The 24,421-nt window shown below is 34.7% G+C and overlaps 2 protein-coding genes across 3 annotated transcripts; one reads left to right on the top strand and one right to left on the bottom strand.

The window, feature by feature from the left end:
- The first annotated feature begins 808 nt into the window (after window positions 1-808).
- On the top strand, window positions 809-6,447 carry LOC124937468. Its single transcript, XM_047477736.1, has 5 exons — window positions 809-1,907; window positions 2,011-2,475; window positions 3,111-4,151; window positions 5,079-5,193; window positions 5,377-6,447. The coding sequence occupies exons 1-5, from the start codon at window positions 828-830 to the stop codon at window positions 6,294-6,296; spliced, it is 3,621 nt and encodes a 1,206-aa protein (XP_047333692.1). The 5' UTR covers window positions 809-827; the 3' UTR covers window positions 6,297-6,447.
- A 3,814-nt stretch (window positions 6,448-10,261) lies between these two features.
- LOC124940744 (U-box domain-containing protein 4-like) lies at window positions 10,262-23,395 on the bottom strand. 2 transcript variants are annotated; one of them, XM_047481279.1, is made up of 6 exons: window positions 23,237-23,395; window positions 21,249-21,390; window positions 19,107-19,387; window positions 18,681-18,794; window positions 16,205-18,166; window positions 10,262-10,685 (listed from the first exon to the last, which is right to left on the bottom strand). In XM_047481279.1, the coding sequence occupies exons 3-6, from the start codon at window positions 19,380-19,382 to the stop codon at window positions 10,623-10,625; spliced, it is 2,415 nt and encodes an 804-aa protein (XP_047337235.1). In that variant the 5' UTR covers window positions 19,383-19,387; window positions 21,249-21,390; window positions 23,237-23,395; the 3' UTR covers window positions 10,262-10,622. The 2 variants fall into 2 exon arrangements, with proteins under 2 accessions (XP_047337235.1, XP_047337236.1); XM_047481280.1 differs by lacking the exon at window positions 21,249-21,390 and having other exon boundaries at window positions 23,237-23,387.
- Window positions 23,396-24,421: the final 1,026 nt, after the last annotated feature.

Below are 24,421 nucleotides of genomic sequence, written 5' to 3'. Positions count from 1 at the left end.
TATTTAAATCAACTGAATAAAGGTATTAAATAGAGAATTTTTTTTTTTTTTTATGAGAAAATGACCATGTGCATGGAGATACAAAAAAATTCTCGGAAAAACATTGCAATGTTCGGGAGTTTTTGGTTCCGAATATGGTCACGTTCTTTAGATTTTTGTCCCAAACATGACCATATTCGGGAAATTTTTGTCCTGACAAGTAAGAGATAATTTTTTTTTCTAAAAAAATAGTCGGTAGAGTTTTTTTTTATTTCTCTCTCATGCACAAGTAACTAACCACGTCAGATTTGCACCATTGCTTTCGTTCCCAATTTCGTTGCTCTCATCACGACTCATAAAAATAAAGCTCAAACCAATCTATTGTTATTAAAAATAGCCGGTTTTATTTGTTGTATAAGATTAGTACGACATTGTAGTCATTTAAGTCAACTCATTTGGTTATAACTTATAAGTTTAGTTAATTAATTATTAATTATTGGTTAATTAATAACAACAAATATCAAATCAATTCTCAAATGAGATTGTAAAATTTATTTTAAATATTAAATTGAATTTATTTCAACATTATTTATTTAAAAACCTAGATAACCATTCATTAACGGGCATTAAATTCTATCCCAAGCGCGCGGAAAATTCAAAATTTGAAGAATTTAAAGTTACACATCTTTTATACAACATAGTAACAGACATAACAACATATAAAACATAAATCAATTCTAATTTGTCTGTTTTATTAAAAAACATATAGCCCCTGTTCTTTTAACACCCCTCATAGACCACTGAAAACATTTGAGTTCGAAAAGACGAATTTTCATTTCATCAAAACCATGGAGAAAAGACTCCGATCATCTCTCCACAACTCCGCCGACGAATTCATCTCGTCGGCGGCCAAACTAGGTTTGAAATCGGTAAAACCTTCTCTCAAAACCCTAGTTCATCGTATAACTCCTTCATCTGAACTTTCTTCATCTCTTCCTCTCGCTATCAACAATGCTATTTCTCGATCCCTTTCTCTTTACAAGCAATCGTTTCATCCAACCAACGCAGATCTCGAATTCTCTCCAATTTCTCCTCCGACTAAGCGTGTGCGTAAATCGTCTCGACATGTCAAGAGTGGAGATGATTCGACGGGTAATAAAGGGGATGGAATGGATAGTTTGAGAGATAATGCAGTTCAGAAGCTTCAAACTTACTCTTATTTGGTTTATCTTTGTGTTTCACATCCGAAGAAAGCATTTCCAGAGTCTGATTTGCTTCCAGGTATTCGTGAATTGCATGATAATCTTGTTTTATTCGAGTCGGAATCTGTTCTGCAGCTGGAGATAGCTAATTTGTGTGAGGAGTGGTGGAAGAGTGAAATTCAGGGGAGAGAGGTTTTAATTTCGCAGTTGTTACCTTATTTATTGTCGAGATCATTGACTTTGAAGAAGAAGGTGGATGTTCATAGAGTTTATGTTCTTCGAGAGGCTTTTGCTTTGTTTGATTTTGAGGATGATAGTATTGAGGATTTGAAGTTACTACTTATGAGGTGTTTGATTTCGCCTTTGTATTTGAAGACTGATGATGGCAGGAAATTTATTGCATTTATGTTTGGATTGAGCTTTCGGATGCTGAAGGAAGCTCTGGCGATGATCCAATCGCAGATTCCATTTGGCCGTAAGTCGATGCTGGAGGCTTATGCGGATATTTTATTTAGAGCTTGGAAAGTGATGAAAGGGGAATTACTTGAAGAAATTGAAAGTGGGTTCTTGCAGAAGCTAATTGATGGTGCAATTCATGGGAGTTCGTCTTCATTTGCAGCTTCAGTACGGAGGGTTTTGGGTGGTTTTATTAATCAGAGAACCGTAGAAGGTGTTGAAAAGCTCCTCTATCGTCTTGCTGAACCTGTGATATTTCGATCACTACAGGTTATACTGTCATTTGCTTTCAAAACTTGGTGTTATATATATACTTCTGTTTGTTTATCCTTACATTGTTGGCTCATGTTGTTAGTAATCAACATTTGTACAGGTTGCAAACTCGGATGTTAGGAAGAATGCATTGCATCTACTCCTAGACTTATTTCCTCTTGAAGATCCGGATTCTACGAAGGATGTCAAAGACATATTGCTTGATAGACAGTTCTTTTTATTAGAGAGATTGGTAATGGATGAATGTCCTGAGGTCCGGGTTGTTGCAGTTGAAGGTTGCTGTCGAATTCTTTCTTTATTTTGGGAAGTGATTCCTTCCTCAACAATCACAAAGATACTCAAAAAATTATTTGATGATATTAGTCATGACACATGTGTTGAAGTGAGAAGTTCCACACTGAATGGCATTATATATTTGATGGGTAATCCTCAGTCACATGAGATTCTTAAGGCACTTCTACCAAGATTTAAGCATATGATTTTGGATTCATCCACTTCAATCAGATCTACATTACTTGATCTCCTTCTACTTATAAGTGATATTCGAACTTTTCAGTTTCACAAGGTTAGTAGCACATTCAACAACTTCTACATTGAATTTGGCAAGTCCTTTGTTCTCTCCTTCATTCATGTTATTAAATTACATCAAATGAATGACAAAATCATGAAAACGCATGTACTAAAAGTTCCTTTTTCAAATGAATGACAAAATGAATAGATTACTGCACTTAGAGCAAAAGTCATTTATTAAAAAAGATTGTGTAATTTCACATTTAATTTAATTTGTTTTCTAAGTGCAGTAATCTATTCATTTTAGGGAAGTTGGGTATTAAATGCCTGCACGAAAATGTATAAACCTGACCTTAAAAGAGCCTGGCAGGAACATAACCGAAAAAAGTTTCTTGGACCAGGATATTGTACCGCATATCCTATTTACTTGACCAAAAGTCTCATTTTATCTGACATGAATGCAATTGTAATTACTTGTTTCAATCACATCTACCTTTTCTTATCAGATCCATAGATTTTTTATACTCTTTTAAACATGGGATAACTAGAGGATATTACTTAAGATTGGATGGAGATAGATTTTTTATTTCTCCATTTATCTATCTTTCATTGCGAATTGGATTTTTTCTAACCATCATGTGCTGATTCTCTTTATTTACTTACTGACATTTGATCTGTTTACTTGCTCAGGTTGTGCCTTTAGAAATGTTACTGTCCACACTTGCAAATGATCAACCAGTTATTGCAGATAAAATTACTAAACTTTTAATTCCATCATATTTCCCCTCCAAAACAAATCCTAAGGAAGCTTGCAGCCGCTGTATCACACTTATAAAAAGGTCACCTGCAGCTGGTGCAAGGTTTTGTGAATTTGCCCTATCAGGAGGGGCATCTTTTGGGTCTCTAATTGAACTTGCCAAAGAATTAATAAATATGATTCTATCACCACACCAGCTTGATGCAGCTCAGATTGATGGGATTCTTCTAGCTACAGCTCACATTTGCAAAAATGTAGTTAACGAGGGTTCTTGCATAACCACCCTAAAGAAATTACTGTCTCCTGAAAGGTTAAGACGATTGTTTGCTGCTTCATCCTCTAGACATGCTCAATCTTCTTTATGTGATATAATTTCCTATATCTCGCCAAATGATGTTGGTGATCTTCTGAAAACATGCATGGCCTTGATAACTAATGGTTGTGATTTACATGAAAACCTTGATTGGCAAGTTGAAGTTAGGTCTGCCCACAAGGTGATGTTTTCTTGTAATGGATTTGATGATATGTTAGAAACTATTACAAGACTTCTACAAAATGCTGCTAATGAGGATATTGAGTTTACAGCAAAGCGAAGAAGGGTAAGATCCTCTGGGAAAATCTCGGCAAAAATAAAACATAACAGCAAGAGGTCTTCCATCTCCACATTTAAAGAGAATTATTTAAAAGCTGTAGGAATATCATGGCAAATAAAAGATTTGCTTGTGTGTGATGACACGAGAAAAGCAATTTTAGGGTCTAGGATTTTGGATACCACATTGTTTGCTCTCAAGGATATCTCAGAGATGAGCATTTTGCGGTGCATGGGTTTTGATTATATGCATTCATATCCGGTTTTGGCCTACACTTCCCTTGCCTTGCACATTTCTCTCCAAAGTGACGCTATAAATGAAGAAAACAGCTGTACAAGCAGCAAAAAGAAATCTCGTTTTCATTTCCCGGGATCATCATCTGAGGTATGTGATGTTTCATCATATTGCATTTCTTTATAGGATATATAAATTGAGCCTATTTGGAAATTTATATTTTGGGTTGAAATTTTTTGTTACATTTTGATCCACTTTATATTTGATATTTACCCTTGCTATATATACATATTGATTATTGGACTGGAGCATAAGGAGTAAGATAAGTTTTTTTTTATGACATTTCACCATATCATTTTTTTTTGCTTGGGAACATTTGGAACTCTAGGCCAAAAAGTGAGCCAAAATTTTGGATTGTGACCCAAAATATTTTCTTGATCAAGTGTTTATAACAAATGTAGAATTTATTCTATTTTTAGCAAGTTGGCAAAATGCCATACCATAACAGGTGAATTTATATTTTGAATCTGAAGTAGCAAGTCAATTTGAAGATATTATGATCTATGGAGTTGCATTTTTCACCTTAATTTCTCAAACAGAATTTATTGCGACTACATTGAATCCAGATTATTAAACTCAGCTAAAGACTTTTCCGAATTAATTGTTTCAGCTATTGGAATCTTACATCTCCATCGATGTGATCAATTGTCATTTGCTTATTAATCTTGCACATAATTTACATCATTACCTAACCACTTCCACTAGAGACAACTTTGCTTTAACCCATTATAAACATCCTATTTAGTGGTCTAAGTTAAGAAATTGTATCATTGATAACAAATACATGAATGATGCATCCATGTAGGCTACAAGGACATTTTCACTCTCGATAGATCTCCTTTAGTTGCCAATGTTGTATAATTGTATATACTTATCTGCTAATTCTTACATTACTTGATTTATGCCGTGCATGCTCATGCTTCTGACAATTTCTTTACCACAAAACTGTTAGAAAAAGCATCTTAGATTCTATTTTGTCAAACATCTTTCCTGATCCATCACAATCTTCTTTGCTAGGAACCTTTCTTGGAGCAGATGGTGAATCATCTAATGAGTTGTACAAGTAACTTACTTGTACAACAACTCTCCCACAATGGTGAAAAGGTGGGAGAAGATCATGAAGATGTTGGTGGTAAGGAACATTATGCAATCCATTCATATTGTCAGTTCTGCATTTTTTATTTGATTAATTATATAGATGTGGGTAGTTCTTATTTTGATTAATTACATATAAATGAACACTTAAAAGAGCAAATATAATCACAAACGACTTTAACTAGTGCAAAATTCATCCATATTTTTAATCATTATGCAGGACCAGTCAATAAGCAACAAAGGATAGTGAACACTGTGAAGATTCTAACAGCAGTGCTGAAGTTTATTGTTGATGCAACTGCTCTTAATCTTATTTCCAACAACTCAGAAAGATGCTTGACTTTCACCATACAATACCTAGAATTCATCATCTCTAATCTAAGCAAGCATTCAAGTGAACTTCTGTTGTCTAATGAAGAAGACCAGAAAGAATCAGTTCTCTGTCTGAAGAGTTCCTGCACCTATGCCGCCAAATTCCTAAACCTACTCGCAAAATCCGCCAAACCTTCCCTACCTTCAACGACAATAAACACTCTCGCGAATCACATATTCGACTTAATTCTAACAGTAGAGTTGAGTCTGGGCTCCAAGAACACAACCCACATCCTAACCGCCATAAAACCATGGCTGCCCGATATGACTCTTGGTTTGGGATCAACAAGTTCTGATTCCAACAGTGGTAACTCCCAAATCCCTTCATGGGTATCGTTTATAACGAAGATAGAACTTTCCGAATTGAGTGAAGAAGAGATTTCATCCGGGTGGGAAAAAGTTCCAGTTTTCAAAAAACTGATTGAACTGGCTATGAAACTATTGAAGGGACAAATGGATATAGTGGATTTAGTTGGAATGTCTTTATTGAAGTATGTAGGGATTGGATTGGAAAGGAAGGAGTTTGAGTTTGTTCTTGGATTAGTGCGGTTTATTTGCTTGAAATTGGTTGGGAATGATGAAAAGCTATGGAAGGATGATGATCTTAAGCTGATGCCTTCATATCTTATGTATATTTATAAGGAGATTAAAAGGGAAGCTTTAGATCCTAGTAATGATGATGATTCTAGGGGGCTATTACAGAGTGCTGTGGAATTGCTTGAACCAGCTTGCTTAAATTATAATGCTGGTGATGGTGAATGGAGTTAGATAATAATATTGTAAGTGTTTTATGATTCTTTTTTTGGTAAGGTTTAATGAAACTAGAAGTTCAATTAAACTTAACTATGTGTAGATGTGTTTATTGAGTTGCACATTTTGTGCACATTTTAAAAAGCAAAGTGCTGAAGATAGTTTGATATGTGTATATTGTCAATTTGTTCAAATTAAAGCTTTAATTATGTTTGTGCTTAAATGGGAAATAAATATGAGTGTTTTTAAATGGTGATAAAATTGAGATATTTTATTTTATTTTAAAACTTTGTTTTATTATGGGGAGTAATCAGTATGATCACTTTAACTAACTTATTATGTTGACAGAGAGATTTGAATATTAGGATTTTGGTTTTGTAGAACCTTTATTTTTCATTTATTTACAATTACTCTGATAATTTATTTTAAACTTTTAAATTATTCTTTAAAATTAATAGTTATTTTTTTTTAAAAAAAAATAACTGAAAAGTTATAAAAAATAATATATAATATGTATTATATAAAATTATATAATTTTTAGTTAAACTGTTACCCACAGGGCTGACCTCCTAGGGTAAATCCGGCAAAAATATCAAAATATATAGTTATATTTATTGTAATTTTAAACCTAAATGGTTGTAAGCGGTAACTTAGTGGTTCAAGATATGTATTTAAAGTTTTAATGTGGTTCAAATCTCACCTAAAACAATTTTTTTTTATCAAATTTTAAAACTAGACTTAGGGCAACAAAAAGTATATCGAATTTTTTCTACCGAGACTAGGGAAGCTCAAACCTTTGGCTTTGGTTACACATAACGAAAAAATTGACGAAATAATTATTGGTGATATTTTCTAAAAATTTTTAAAGGATGATTTGTTTTAAAATATAAATTAAGGTCTAAGAGTATACAGAGTAATTGGAGGACTAACAAGTAAGTTGCCCTTATTAAAATGAATATTAAATAATGTAGGTGGCTTAACCCAATAAGTTATTAGTCGAATTTTTAGTAAATATGTCATTTAATAATTAATTATGTTTAATTTAATTTTTTTATAAGTCATTTAACTAGTAACATCACGGGAGACAGTGAATCTTATTTTTCTGATTTTGTAAGGTTATAAATAGCCCTATCTTTTTAACTATTGAATAACATTTCCTATTCATACTTGTTTCTAGATTTGATAACAGAGTCAATTAGAATTGGTTTGTCAGAAAAACTTTATGAGTGTGAGAAGTATCGGTCTTATCTGTAAGTGATTGTGAATAATGTCAACAAAAGTAGTTTTGTCCAACCATCAATTCCAAAGTTTGATGAATTTTATGATCAGGGTTCATGTTGAGGGTTCATGTTGATGGAGAATTTTCTCAGATCAAACCATCAATTCCAAAGTTTGATGGGTTTTATGATTCTAGGTCCATGTTGTTCAAGAATTTTCTTAGATCAAGCCATCAATTCCAAAATTTGATGGGTTTTATTATCATTGGTCCATGTTGATGGAGAATTTTATTAGATCAAAGGAGTATTGTAAAAGAAAGAATTCCAGCTAAACTAGAAGAGAAAAATGCTGAAACTAGGGTGAAGACATACAATGATGCAAAACTGATAGATTTGAAGGCAAAAAGCTATCTTTTTCAGGCTATGATAATTCTTTAGACTATTCTAGATACTGAATCAGTCAAAATCATTTGGGATTCAATGAAGAAGCATTGATTAGTGTTCAACAATCAAAAGGATTTTGAGGTGGTACAAATGAAGGCAGGAGAGTATGTGAATGCATATTTTTTGTGTAAACTTTAATCATTCAACAAGATGAGTCAGCACAAGGGCAATGTAAGTGATGAGGATGTTGTTGAAAAGATACTAAGATTGATGATATGGTGAATGACATCACTCAAGTCATCACTAGTGTATTCTATGTTCCAGATTTGACAAACAATCTATTAAGTATGGTGCATCGAACTGATAAGGGTCTGAAAATTGTCATTAAACAAAAGAAGTGCACACTTTACCATGCTCAGCAGAAATTATATTGTCTTCAACGAACATGGTAAGTGTGCACTTCCTTTGTTTAATGACAATTTCCAGACCCTTATCAGCTAGCTGCCCAATAATCAATAAATTGTCTATCAAATCTAGAACATAGACCACACTAATGATAACCTAAGTAATGACATTCACCATCATCACAACAATTCATTTTCCCATCACTTTCACCCTTGAATTATTTTTTAATTTTACTGTTCTCTGAAACATTCATTAAGAGCTGAAAACAACTATTTCATCTTGATTTATCTTTCCTCAATCTATATAAGACTTCAGCAATATTTATTCTTATGTTTGTACATAGTGTGCCTTCCCTTGTGATTTTTCTGGACATTCATACTAAAAATGCCCAAACTTATGACAATCAAAACATTTAATAGTTGACATGTCATAGTTATGTCTCCCACTGTCTCTACCTCAAACGCTACCATGTATCCGTCCTTTTGAAGACTTTCCATATGTAACATTCAAGGTCTGTGTTGAGATCTTTTAACTCTTCAATTGAACAAATTACATAGGCAAAATTAGGGATCATCGATGTTAGTATCTTTTCAACAACATCCTCTTCACTTACCTTGACCTTGTGTTGCCTCATCTTGTTGACAATAGTTAATGTACGATCGGTTCTTGATGCTTCTTCTTCATGAAATCCCAAATGCTTTTGGCTTATCCAGTATCTAGAATAGTCTAAAAAACTATTATATCAATAGCCTGAAAAAGATAGTTCTTTACCATTAAATCCTTTAGTTTCACATCATTGTACGCCTTCACCTTAGCTTCAGCAATTTTCTCTTCTGGTTCAGCTGTAATTCATTCTTCTATAATACCCCAATACTCCTTTGATCTAAGAAATTTTTTTCCATTAACATGGACCAATGATCATCAAACCCATCAAACTTTGGAATTGATGGTTGAACAAAATCACTTCATGTTGTCATTTTTTACTCAATCACTCACAGATAAGAATAAATAGAAAATGTATGTATTCCTTGTTATTCAAAAGCAAAAAGATATAACTATTTATAGTCTTACAAAATTAGAAAAATAAGATACACTACTAACTTCGTAGTGTTACTGATTACATGACTTAAAAAAACTAAATTAAACCTAACTAATTCGACTAGCACTAACTTATTAGACAGAACACTTAAACAATTAATTAAGTTGAATTGACATATTGAGTACATGAATATTTAAAATGGCTCAAATGTTTTTGTAGTGCATAAGTTCATTTATTTATTTTTTTGAAAAAGGTCTAACTTTAATTAAATAAAATAACACAAGAAGCGTTCGATAGAAGACAATTGGACAAAAATTCCCTTATTGGGTTGAGCAGACATAGGATTTCGTCGCACCTCTATAAATTTGCATAGGTTCCCTTATTGGGTGACCAAACACCTCAAAAAAATGTGTATGACCTAATATTTAGCATCAAGATCACCGCCTTCAGATTGACTGTCAATTCCAGTTATTTGGTTCCTTGAATACATTTGATGCTCAATTTAGAAGTGGGTGTGTTTGAGGTAAGTTTTTTCAGATTTTTTTTTGTTCAAAACTCAACCTCTCAGTATATCTTTTTTTTAACAATCAAACTACTCAATTTATTAACAAAATTATTAAAATATTCTTACTTTATTTTTATAAAAATAAATTTTAAACAATAAAAAGACATAATAATTCAACCTATTAAAACCTACTTTGTTTTTGTTAAAAACCCACTAAAAACTCTTAAATAACCAACATCAAACAAGCGGAAGTTGGAGAAAAGGAGACCACCATCGAGCTTCAAGTAGTCCCTGCTGTGAAGAAGCCTGTGCACAATCGCGATCAGACACTGTTCAAGCATAAATGTTTTCAGAAAATTTGTTCATTGTTAAGATCAATGTATGTCAATTATGAAATTTAAAATAACTTAAGGTAGTTGTTGAATCAACAAAATGAATGACAGTCCCAATTATATTTGAACAGTTCTTGGCAATAGGCACACAACACATAAACAGTTACTCCTTACATTGGTAACAAAATAAAATCCTGTAAAAACAAACCTACAAAACACTCTAAAATACAATAATAAATTGATCTCTCCATAGAGATTAATTAAGATAATGTTGATCTGGGAGAAATTAGGCATGATGAGCTTCTTCTAATTCTTTTTTTTCCCTATAAATAGATGCTCTTTGTAAGTTTTTCTCCCCCTTTACAGATCATGGAAAAAAATTGCAATAGTTCATTTACAATATATATTTGGAAGCAACTTAAAAAATTCGATCCCGAATAGTCATTTTATTACCATATTATGTCATCCCCTCCCCACGCCACCGCCTTGCCTTTGGCTCCTGAAGTAGCTGAGAAGTGCCTGAGCCTGTAGCCACAACCAGAACAACAAAGAAAAACCTCAGTTCTAATGCAAATAAGAATTTTATAATGAGGCAATTCCATCTGTGTTTAGAATGATCTTGTAAATAATGAATATTTGAAGCAAGAAATGTTTAGAGGATATATTTGTTTTGTTTTGAACTATTAAGAATAAGAATTGGAAAAAAAACTTTGTAGTGTAGACATGAGCCTATAAATAGGAGAAAATTTCCAAAACCTACCAATCTATTCTCCACTTTCCAGTATCTTTATTCATTTATATGTCATCTTAATCTCTTATTCTATAAAGTAAAGTACAAAGCATATCAAGAACATAAGAAAATCCTAAGCTCCGTCCACAAAGACTATTAACACTCAAGAAAATTCATCCACATGCAAACGCAGAAGAAAGTAACAAAGAATCTAGATGTTGGTAGGTGCTCTTTGTTTTATTTCTTTCTTTTTTTTAAAAGATCAATGAAAAAGGTTGTTTGAGCAAAAACGGAAAAAGCAAAAGACAGGAGTCCAAAATGAAAGACTGAACTCATTAGCAAGCCCTGAGCTCATTCAGAAAATCCACAATGGCAAAGAGAAACCCTGACAACAACTCGGTCATGAAAATGGAGGTAACCATTTGAGCAAAAACCATCCTTACTTTCAAAAGATTATTTTTTCAAAAGAAGCTTGGAATAATCTAAAACTCCTAACTTAAAAGTTCCACATTGATACTACAATTCAAGAAACTACTGAAATAGTAACCTTTCACTCACCACACACTATCTCTCTCTTACAGCTTTTGAGGAAGGCTTGCAAAATTACTGCGAATTGTAACTTAAAAAATATAACACTCCAAAGGGAAGAAACAGGAGGAAGGAAAAAAAGAACCTCAAATTCTAGTTGAGAGGATTCCCAATTATAAATAAAGTAGACAATAAAACAAAAACACAAACATTGTCTCAAACACACAAGCCCATAATAACATGTAAAGAATAACTTTGAAAACCTCTAAACTCCAATAACCTAATTCTAAACGTTACTCCAACTAACACCCCATTATACCATATGTCCCTTGATTGGATGATAAACTCTTAATCTTGCAGTCAAAACACACAGTGAACTCAAGCTTCCTCAACAGATTGACCAACCTAGATTTAGCTTTTGTTTTCTAAAGAATTTGAGAAATGGGAGATTTTGAGAGGTATTTTTGTTTCATATATTTGATAGAATAAACGCCTAATATAAATACATTTAAAATTAAAAAACAACATTGATAAGAATAAAACAAGTTAGCTTGTGGTATATGCAGAGGACCAATCCTGTGTTTGAGCCAAGTTCAAAGGAGGATGAGATTGCCAAAGCCCTTGATGAGGAGGTAGAATCAGAAGGTTTTTCTTCTGTATCCTCACATGGATCTCATTCAAATGATGACCTAAACTCTATAGGGTTGCGAAGTGTGAAAGTTATCGGGACCAAACTTCACCAGCATGAGAACATGGATAATCGGGTAATAGCTCGTCCAAATGTCCCAAAGAGAGCATCAAATGGACAGTTAACTTGTTGGGTGACCAGAATGATCTGTTGAGTAATAGTTCGAGTAAGTCTTGAATGAGCCCCTCGAAAGCTTGAGGTAAATAAATGAATTTTTTTTCTACGTCTCCGAGCGATATATCCTCGTCAAATTCTGGTCATTGTATAAATGAGATTTTAACGAATAACTAATGGATTTCCCTTCTTTCAGTTATTCTTATTCACTTTCTTAGTCTATTAATAACAAAATGGATGATCCTCAGATCACATTCTGTGGTAGTGTTGCCTTCGTGAGTACTTTTAATGAAGTAAGGTGCAAATGCAAAGGGAACATTCTGGTCCCTTGTTGTACATTGCCTCTCCACTGATGAGACTGCTCAGTACATCATCATTCATCACCCCTTTGTCTGCATGTTTTGAAACCTTATGTGGAAGTCAATTGGGACTGAACGGGTTATGTCAGAGGCTATCGCTGATTGTTAAGAGGCCTGGAATGGAATGGGCAAGTCACTTTGTCTTCACAAGAAATGGAAATCAATCATAGTAGTGTTCAGATGATCCTGGTTGGAGATAAATAGGAGGACCATCCAGAATAAGGTGTGGCCGACCTGCATGATTTCTAGTTCCATTTTGATGACGCTAGCAGAGGTCAGGTCTGGACCATAGAGCTCTTTAACGGGGGGGATTTTGTGGATTTGCTCGAGGAAAATAGGGCTCACAAACGATTTCATCTTGGTATTTCTTTGTTCTTTTCATAGTGGCACGGTCGCAATTCTGCTTTTGCTATTCCCCCTTCTCTCACATAAGGGCGGTAAGGTTCTTATTTGAGAGAAGGTACCGATCTTTCAAGATAATTTGCTCTATGTTCTTTTCATTTTTCCTTATCCATTATGAGTCGGGGGTTGTCCCATCGGTAATGCGGAAAGTTAGTCCCGAGGAGTCTTTTATGGTGTAAGTCTTTCAATTTATGCTTGACTTGAGTACTGTCCTTCACTATGTGTAATCTGGGGTCGCTTTAGGCTTTACTAATGGAATTTCCATTTTCAAAATAAAAAATCCCAACAGTTAAACTTGTGGGACTAGCCTATATTGTTATTTTTGTACTCACCTCAATAAGAAAATTTTGAACAGAGGGCCGGTGTCAACATTCTCGCAGAGTGGAGACTGCATGATTGACATAATGCTGAAGTTTTGGTCAAGAGTGTTTGCGGATATGATGGTAAACTCAAATGAGATGCCCATGTAAGGGATTACCCCACTTGTTTTCTTCCGTATGTGAATTGCGGAAATGAATTTTTGGTACAAGTTCAACAAACAAAATGAATTTTTTTCCAAGAAGTAAACTATTTCTTAAGGTCCGTGGGACTGCATATAAGAGCCTAATTGGATAACCCACTTAAACGACGTTCCGATTATTGCACATGTTTGTAACATAAAAACGCTCATTACTTTTAAAAACAATCAAATTAGAAATAGATCATAGAATAATGCTGAGAAACAACAAAGAAATAAGTGTTTTAAAATAGGCTCAATGGCATCATATTATAATGATCAAGAAGAAGAATAGAAATAAAACATTTCAAGCCTATTAACCCTCTATGCCATAACACATTCTTATGTAAAGCCACTCAAGCTAAAATTCAATTTCACTTTCTGATGCAAGTTTCATCACCATCTAAAATCATTGTATATTTTTCTACTCTCTCCTGAGTACAAATTGAAAGACCCATCTTGATGAGCACAAACCATTGTGAATTCTTTGTTTCACTTTGTTCCAGAATCTTTTTTTTGTCATCGTCCTGTACACCTAAAGAAAGCTAATTCAATATTCATAAAAATATCATCTTTATATACTCCCCCTCTTGTTCACGGTTGTTATGGAAGCCCTTTCCAAACTTTTTGAGGAGGCAAACAGTGCAGGACTTTACATGGGTCTAAACCTTGGGAATTCGAGAAGACCTAATTATTTATCTCACCTCCTTTTAGGTGATTACACTCTTTGCCTTGTAGAACCTAGTGCAGATAATCTTATGGCGCTTAGAAATATTTTGATTATTTTTGAAGCTTGCTCCGATCTCAAGATTAATAGGGACAGGTCTGAGCTCTTTTTCATTGGCGACGTTCCGAACACTCAGGCACTGTCCGGTATCCTCGGCTTCAAAATCAGCTTGCTTCCCTCGAAGTACCTTGGTTTCCCACTTGGAGCCAAACCGAGTTGCAAGGACATCTGGAATCCCGTTATTGAAAAGATGGAAACTAGGTTAGCTCTCTGGAAGAGCAAATTTCTGTCTAAGGGCGGCAGATTGGTTCTCATCAAGAACTCTCTCGCTACCACCTCCACCTACACGATGTCACTCTTTCACATCTGTCTCAGTAGCCAATAGAATGGAATCTATTATGAAAAAGTTTCTTTGGGATAATTCGAAAACCTAGTTAGATGGGACACTGTGAAGTTGTCCATCCCCGAGGGCGGACATGGAATTAAGGAACTCTCTCTTCAACACTTCCCTCCTTTACAAATGGTGGTGGAGGTTAACCAATGAAAGTGACAGTCTTTGGAAGAACGCTCTAGAACGCTGATTTTCAAGTACGGCCTTCGCGACTACGAGTGGATGTCCCTCTCAGGGAGAACATACAAGGGAAGAAGTTTGTGGGGACACATTATCAAATCGTGGGAGGCTCTCCATCCCCCTTTAACCTTCTTGGTGGGTAACGCTAAAAAAGTCGACTTTTGGAACGACCCTTGGCTCCCAACTGAAAAATTGGCTGTTTCTTTTAGAAATCTTTTTGAGCTCTCCAACAAAAAAAAAGCTAGAGTGGCGGATTGCTTCATACTTATCTCTGGAAATCGTGATTGGAAGATCCCTTTTCAACGCAGACTCTCTCTTGAATAAGAGGGGAGACTATTTAGACTTATTAAGTTACTTGCACATGTTTGCATCAATTTAGAGACAGATGACAAGTTTATTCTGAAGGGATCTCCTGATTTCAAGGCTAGCACCATCTATCATGCAACTCTTACAGGGCCTCAACTCGTTTTCTTTGGAAAGATGTGTGGAAAACTAAAACCCCTTCTAGGATATCTCATTTTGTTTGGGAAGCTATTCACGGGGGTCCTCACTACTGTTGAGCTTCAAAAGAAAGGGATGCACCTCGCTAGTAGGGGTTGTATTTGCGAGAGGAGTGAGGAAATCATCAATCACATCCTTCTACACTACGTTCTTGCAAGAGAAATGTGGGCCATCTAGAAGAACTTGCTCAACATTTAATGCAATGTGCCTCCCAAAGTTTCTGACTTTTGGGAGAAATGGATAGGTTGGGGCAAGAGCAATAATATAGCGGACGACTGGAAGTCCATCCCCCTCATCTAGTGGTGGACGATCTGGTAAGAAAGGAACAGAAGAACCTTCCAAGAGAGGAGTTTTGACCCTGAAAGAATTAAAGGGTTTATACTCCATACGTTTGCCTCTATTCGGAAGAGGGGTTTTTGTACAGGATGAGAATATTTTGACCTTATCAGCATCTAGCTCCTAGTATTGTCTTTCGCTTTGTTTTGTTTTCTGATTTCTTTTTTCCCTCCCCCATTTGTAACCATTGAACTCTTCTTGCCGCTCTTCTTTTCTATGAAAATTGACGTTTTTTAAAAAAAATATACTTCTACACTCCAACCATAATGGAATCTCTATACTAGGTAATAGTTCTGGTGGAAAGAAGCTACTAATTACTAAGCTGTCAACCCCAAAACTATTGGCAGGGAAGCAAAGTTGCACACGTTTTTTTTACGACCAGGGTTTATTCCCTGGAGGAGGCACCGCCATGATCCCACTTCATTCAGTGTTTTAGTGCGACTCAGACCTTTGGTATCAGGCACTGTTGTCGTCTATCTACATTGATTCACACTCCATATCTCTTGTTTGGAAAACCTTTATTTATTTATTTTCTAACTTCCTGAAAGTATGAAATTATAATAGTAGTAGTACATGATCATCAAAGTAGTACCTTCTCTTTAGCTCGGGGAGTGCCAGACTGTGACAATGCCACTAGCGGTGGAACAGCTCCTTCCTGTAGAACCATGTTACAAAATCTACTGCTATTGGTACAAAGCTGAAGAAGAGCAGCAGCCGCATTCTCTTTCGCTCTTGCAGAACCCAACTCCACTACCTCCACAAGAAATGGAATCCCTCCCTCCTGACCTATCGCAGTCCTACCCTCGGGAATTGTAGAGAGATTCGCCAATACAGCAACCGCCTTATCAACCATTCCAGCAGCCGGGTCCATTAAATCCATAAGATGCTTCACAGCCCCAGCCTGCACAATTCTTCCTTTGTTTTCATGAAATATGGATAAATTAAAAAGAGCCGTAGCTGCATCCCTTTTCCCCCTTGGTGTCCCACTACCCAATAAATCGACTAACGGCTTTATCGCCCTGGATCGACCGATCCTAACTTTGTTTTCCTCTACCACTGATAGACTAAAGAGAGTGGCGGCTGAATTCTCCTTTGCTTCGGGATTACCTGTCTCCAGAACATGTATCAAAGGCTCAATGGCCTCCGCATTTGCGATCGCGGTTTTGTTGTTGTCGTTGATCGATAAGTTGAGCAGTGCAGTAACCGCATGCTCCTGAATATTCAGATCTGTCGAGCGGAGAAGGCTAACCAGCAAGTCAATGGCCCCACAATTTGCAATGATAATTCGATTATCCATGTTGTGTTTGGCAAGTAACCTGATTTGATATGTTGCTTCCTGTTGTGTAGGGATTGAAGTGCTCTTCAACTCCTCCACAAGGCTCCTAACCTGGGCTTCAACTCTGGAGAGATCGGCTCTTGTTTCTGTGGTGGGAGAAGAAATAATCCTTGGAAGAAACCTATCCGAAGGACGGCGCCAAATCGCTTGATTTCGAGGTCTCGTCTCCAATCTTGGTGGGAAATCAGAACCCCTCAGTGCGCCCATCAAGCTAGAAGGCTGTGGACCCATTGACAAATCTCCAGAAGCATCAGTGCTGTATGAAGCCATCATTTGTGCTGATGATACATCGTTTCCATCAACTGTTGGCCCTTGTAAACTACTTGCATTAGAATGTACACTTGAAATCGAGGCACTACGGTTATGACCATCAGATGACGATTCATCTTCTCCACTAGCACCGGATAGTTGGCCACGGGACTCCAAACCTCTTTGTCCAGAACTTTCAAGTCCATCTTCATTATCCTTCAATGACAGTCTCCCAACATCCAGTGTGTGACTATTTCCAGAGAAAGAACCCTCTAAGGATGATGGAGGGTGTGATGGAGACGCTCCTTCTGAGTGGCTCACGATACCATTTTGAGGAGAGCCTGTAGATCGAGTTCGTTCTGGCGATAAGTGGTGGTTGATATTTAAACCGAACATAGACGGGCTCGAGTTTAAGGCCTTCATGGGATCTGGAAGCTTCACATTGTGCATTTCACACCAGTTTGCAATTAGTGCCTTAACTGTGTAATTAGGAATTAGATTGGAATGAGCAAGGGTCTGCCTCGTTTTAGGGCAGATAGTAAGTCCAAGATCATTCCATTTCCGTATATAAGCACGCTCATAGGTTTGACCTGAAGCCACTATAACAGGATCAGTCATCAGCTCAAGTGAAAGAGGGCAGCAGAAATCAGCTGGTATTGGAACAGGATTCAAGCTCTGATCTTGTTTCATTGTAATGAGACTTTCATGCATGTGAGTAATAAGGGTGATCAATTGATCAATGAACTCAGCTTCATTAGTCTTTTCAACTTGTTCGGCATTCTCTTTCAACTTTTCAAGAGCAACAGCTTCAATCAATATTTCCTGGTTTGACTTCAAGCTCAGAGAATCTGAAAATTTGGCAAGAATTTCTGAGGTGGGCCCTAAGCCATCCTCTTGTTCTGCAATTGCTCTATTAATAACTGAAGATGCTTGTTCCCAGCTTATATGCTTAACTTTCTGTACAGAAATCTGCAATATGTGTGAAGTATTTGATCAACAAATAAAGCCAATAAATAAATAATAACAATAATGAATACCTTTATTTGGAAAGGTCAAGTTAAACTCTACAAAAGAAGTGGAGGAGTTGCCATGTAAATCATAGTATGTTTTGTTATAACTTTTTTTCATGTGATAAAAAAATCTACATGGTTATGTTGGTGAAAAATCACAATGATTTAAAAAGTAATCTGATTGTAAGAAAATCTCTGTACCAAATGAAGCCAACTCACAGGGCACTGGAAGAATGGTCATTCAAGAAGCTTTGGCAAAATTTACATTACAATTTGGATCATGATCTAAAAAATAATTTGTATACCAAATGAAGCAACAAAAATCATGCTATAGTCTCAAACATGATAAAAAAAATAATCTAATAAAAACACACACCATAATCCCTTTCAATTTTAACTTTGACGATATTCAATGGGATCGTGAATGTGACATTGTGACTAAATACAAGTTTCCAAATAAGATAAATGAGTACCTCAAGAGATGACGCACTCAGTTCAAGTGGGAGACAACCAGAAGATTTTAGCATATTGAAAATATCAACAATAATAGTCTGAGTCTTGGAAAACAATGCTTCAACTTGCAGAGCCTGGTTATCAATCAAACATGATAATCAGAAGAAATAGATTGCTCAATACAGTAAAGTTTAATATTCACACTATAACTAGTTCATGTATACATCACACTGTCATATTCAAACATTGCAAATCTGTGCTAAGACAAAATGCACACATTCACAAGCATAATATAAATATCATGGATCAAAGACATAAAATAAATGCCAAGAAATACCAAACAAAATATCAATTGATTTTAGCATATCGTATCAGAAAACTGAACAATGGGTTCAAAATACAGGTAAGACCATTATTTAAGCTTATGTGAATTCATATGGACTCACAAAGTAAACTTTACTCATCAGAGGGTGCCAGTTCTCCAATAGTTCTCTTAGCTCATCAATATATTGTCCCAATTTTACACATGCCTCCTGAATCGGCTCTTCAGGATTTATGTTTGTATCAAAAATAGCATCAATAACAGACTTCAATAGCTTCAGTATCTCCTCAATTCTTTGGTAGTATTTTCGAGCTGGTTCATAACTTAAGTTATCCCGGGATGATAAGTGAAAGAAGGAAGAGATATTCTTAATAAGCGCTTTCAATACTGATATCTCCATCTGAACTGCATCAAGAAGGGAATAAATTAGTTAAGCTGTTCAGTTGAAGGGAAAGCAAATAATTTAGCAAAAATGGCTTAGTGTCGAGAAATAAGTTGTCCAACAAATTATGATAACTGACTTCAGTAGACAAGAACTCAAGAATTAGGAAGTGATAAGCTTCAATTGTATTAAGTAAGTCAATAAATATACTAGCATATTGTCAGCCAGTAATCATAACAGTTTTCTCACTCTTAGTTATTCTTGACAAGGGATCTTGATCACAGCCAAAGTCAAAGGTTCATGGTTTTGGAACAAGCAAAAAACGCCTGACATGCATGCCTCACAAAAATGCGAGCCAAAGCATTATCTTTGGATGATTTTCTCGTCAGATTGTTTCACTTGTGACTTCAAAATAAGATCAGAAAATATGTAAAGATCCATTAATACTTTACATCCTCTAAAATTGATTTTTATTTTTAGAGTGAACACTGAAAATGATTTTATTTTAGACTAAGTTTAGGAATTCATTCTTACAGAAACATTTTAAGCTCTTAAAGTTTCTTTTCAGACTGAGTTGATGCATTCATTCTTATTTTATTCAATCTTGGCAACGTTTCCATCAACAGAGATGAAAAAGATTATAAGGAAAATAATTTTCAATTAAATTCCATATTCATATATATATATATATATATATATATATATATATATATATATATGTATATCAGAGCAGCATAATTATGCTCCACATAATTACAGATATCCTAGAACAAATATACATTCTTTTGTTAGAAGACATGGAACAAGACAATCAAATTTATAAATTTATCTTTTAATTTGGGCAAAAAAATATACATGTACTATTAAAGGAGCAACATTACTAATACCTTGCAATATTAATCAACCCTTAAAAAATGAATTTAATTTCCGTTTAATTTTAATAATATTATTTAATTAATGTCTTAACAGATATGTTTGCTAACAGATCTCATCTTTTTTTCTTCTTCTTTATTGTGTGATTAAAATAACTTGCCCCATTACATTTTGCCTGAACCATCTAAGCATACCTTCACCCTTTGATGAGACAACAATCAAGGAAGAAGAGCAGATAAGCGTCAAAGAAAGTTCTCCTTCAGGGAGTCATAAAGCTACAGATTAGTCATGGAATAGTATCACCTATAAGGAGACTCGTGGTCAAGATCTTCTACAACAACAATATCTTTTGCCTAACATTTTTTTCGATTTTGAAAGTTTCACTAAAGTTTAGGCCATTTTGATGTATCTCCTTGAACTTACCAAATCTCGACAATGTTCCCCCTAATTGAGACAGCAAGCCAAGGGTGAAAAATCCAACTATTTCCCATTGGACTACATGACCATTTAGCTATTTCCTATGAATCCACACGTGGATACTCAATCTACCTTAGCATCCATGTGTGCTCCAACAAAGCAGTCCACTAGTGTAAGCACAACTGGTAGATTGTAGAGATTTAGTAAGTTCATTGGGTAAAAATACATGGGTTCAAAGGGAGAAATCAAAATTAGAGAAAAGTTTTGAGGGACAAAATAGCTCTCAGCCTTTAATCCACATTTCACATAGCAATGAGATGATGCTAGGATAAGATAAATAAGATTGTGTTAGGCCTACGCATCAAGGCCTCGGTCCTGGAATTTATTCTAGGACCGAGGCCTTGATGCGTAGGCCTAACAGATTGCTAGGTCAAGTAAAGCACCAAAGCTAACAATTTAGAGACAAACATAATTACACACCTAAAAAATACAACCAGGGATTCATATTCACAACATTAAAGACTATAAAGTATAAATTCATTCATGTTTATAAAAATAATAGTAAAACAAAAAGAGTAGAAGTATCTTCCTCACCATAATCTTCAGAAGAATACTCCGTCAATATGTTTCACATCCAGCACCAGAATCATAGAAAGAAACTTTGCTTGACAATTCCATACAAGTATGAGAAATCATGTGCTAAAGGTCACATAAAATGAAGCATGTACCTCTTGTTCTGTGTCAAAAAGAATCTATAATTACCTTATGATGTCAATACCAAGTTAAAAAATGGAAAATAATATATATATATACATATACACAAGTTTTGCATTTCTATGTGAAGACTGCTTCTAAAAAAATAAAGCATGAAAAATAAAAGTTCAGATCACCAAGAAGCAATATGAATAAATATTACAATTGACAATCATAAATCCATAATCCATTAAAAGGGGACTACACATTATCATCCAAAATCTGAGAGACTAGTGACTCCCATTACAAAATATAATTGATGGGAAAACTACATTGGTTTAAGTGCAACCAACAAGAACATATGAAAATACCTTACATCACAAAAAGTTCTATGATCATGAATAGGATCACAAATCAATTCCTCATTACCAGGAAAAGAAAGGTTTGTCATTTCCCAGAAAAGTTCATCCAACAACATTAAAATAAAACAAACAACTAGTGACTAAATAACCATAAATGACAATTTGAATGAAGAAATCACACTGCAATCAGTGCAATGTAGAAGTTAAGGATAGCCAACTAATAATACTTTTGATACTTGAAGGCTAGAAACTAACATTGTTTCCCAGAAAAGGGGAAATGTGAATTAAATACAGCAAATAGAAAGATAATGATTTCCCACTGGAAGCCTCCAATTCCAAGAGTATATCAGATATGCCATTCAAATCACAACTAAAGAAATGTACTAAATATTTCAATAACCTACATGATCAACAAACAAATTGCTTCCAAAAAAGTAATAAGTTAAGCTTCTTTAAAACATGAATGGCAGGAAATAAGCTTCTGTGTTAGTTGGTGGCAGAATTCAACTCCTGGTGATAGAGACTAGAGAGCCACAAATGACGATTGAAATGAGAAATCAGACAAACATATTGCAAGACTGAAGTTAAAGATGGAACAACTTATAGCTGTAAATGTTTACGCTCAAAGTTACAAACTTTATGAAAATATATAAAAGCCCAAATAAATAAATAAAGTTAAAATCAGGTGGGAAGCATAGAACATCAAGAAAGAAAAACTGAATGTTGCAATCCCTACAGTACATCAAAATATACAATTCAACGCTGCATTAATACAAAAAGGATGTACGGCCAATGAGCCACTGATACATAGACCAATTATAAACTCTCAAATTTAACCAGTAGGAACTTGTCGTTGGGCAGAAACACGCAAAAATTGTCTCTCTAAAGAAACTGAGCAACATCAGCCAAAGGCTCAACAAATTGTTAAGATAAGATAACTAAATGGGTCCACTTAGAAGGTATTAATAGTCAAGCCCCATCCTGGATTCACGTATTGACCTAATCACTGACTAGTTCCAATTAGGAACAATTTGTTCCAATCCTTTAAGTCTTGCAGTAGAACTAGAAGAATCATCTGAACTAGAATAGCAAGTATAACTTACAAATCTACTGTCCAGGAAATGAAATAAAATCAGCTAAAAGGGGAGGTTTGTAAATGACTAAATAAATATCACACAACCTCAATGCATGTATGCACAACTCTAAAGACAATTCAAGCTGAAATTTTTTTTAGCCAGGCATAGAGAAACTGAAATACTATGGACACCCATCTAATCTACATAGCATAATAATGATGAACCAAAAGTCTACCTTTTGACTTATGAAGAAAAATACACTATAAACTTATAAATTAAGAGGGTGTTGCATAAATTTAACTATGGAAGAGAAGAGAAGATAAGAGAAACAATCAACCTTGGATAATCGTGAAGAAGAAATGAATGAATCCCTCATCGGATCAAACCAGTACAGTAAAGGAAAGACAGAAAGAAGCAGATATATGAGTTGATAAAGAGAAGAAAATATTACCTGAAGAGAGCAAAGTAAGGGTTTGGTCTAAAGGTTAATTCTTCAGTTCATCTTGGCCAAATTATTCGCCGTCTCCGGCTAGATTTCTGAAATCCCTCTCTCCGTTCTTTCCTGGTTTTCCTTTTTGACGCTTTCTTCTTCTTAAATTTTATTTGACCAGAATTTACAACTGGGTTATGAACTTTTAAGAAATATCCAAATATAACATCTTTTACTTCAGAGAACCTTAATGTTTTTTAACCTTAAAGATAGAGATTACTATGATCTTTGACTGGTTGAAAATTTTAAATCATAACAGTTTACTTTCCAATATTATTATAACTATAATGGTCCATATACATGTTTGAAATTGTTTTTTTTAATTTAATTTTGTTTAAATTTATTTTTTAAACATTTAAAATATTATAACATCATCCATTTGAGTTGAAAATAGACACAAATTTCTCGTATATGTGAAATATCTATTTTTTTTCTAAGTTTTCATGTGTTCAAAGTCAAAACTCACCTAAGATCAAACACGACATAACTACTCCACTCAATTTTTAGATAATGATTTAGGTTGAGTTGTTAAGGTTACTTAAGTTGTGTTTCTTCGTATGTTGAGTTGTTAATGTTATTTAAGTTGTGTTTTTCATATTTAAGTTGTGTTTCTCATATTTGAGTTAGGATTCAAAATATTAGGCCTTGTTCGTTCAAACAAAATTAAACATCATTTTACTTTTTCTCATTTATTATATCACTCAATTCATTAACTAAAATACTAAAATACTTTAGATATTTTTACCAAAAATTCCGAACAAACTCTTTGTCTGCAATATCGTTGACTGAAAATGAAGTGGAGTTTTGTTATAAAAAAAATTATTAACTTTGACTTAGAATAATTTCTTTGCGTTAATTCATAGATAAATTATAAATTGTCCTTTATCCCTTCTCATTTGAAGTGCAACTAATCTCCGCGGGTTAAACAGATAACCCGCAAACACACTTAATCAAGCGCATAACTTGCCGTTATTGTTGCCCACATTCTACAAGCATGACATGTTGCATCAATGGAAATTCACACCCAAAGAGTCTTCTCATCAAATGAAGCTGATCCAAATACTTGATCAAGAGCTCATAATTTTCAGCATTATTTTGTTTCAGCTTGTTCTTTGTTATTTCATATTCAATAAAATGTTGATGAAT

This window comes from Impatiens glandulifera, chromosome 5 (assembly GCF_907164915.1).
Source record: "Impatiens glandulifera chromosome 5, dImpGla2.1, whole genome shotgun sequence".
NCBI lineage: Eukaryota > Viridiplantae > Streptophyta > Magnoliopsida > Ericales > Balsaminaceae > Impatiens > Impatiens glandulifera.
This window is presented reverse-complemented; position numbering and strand designations above follow the sequence as displayed.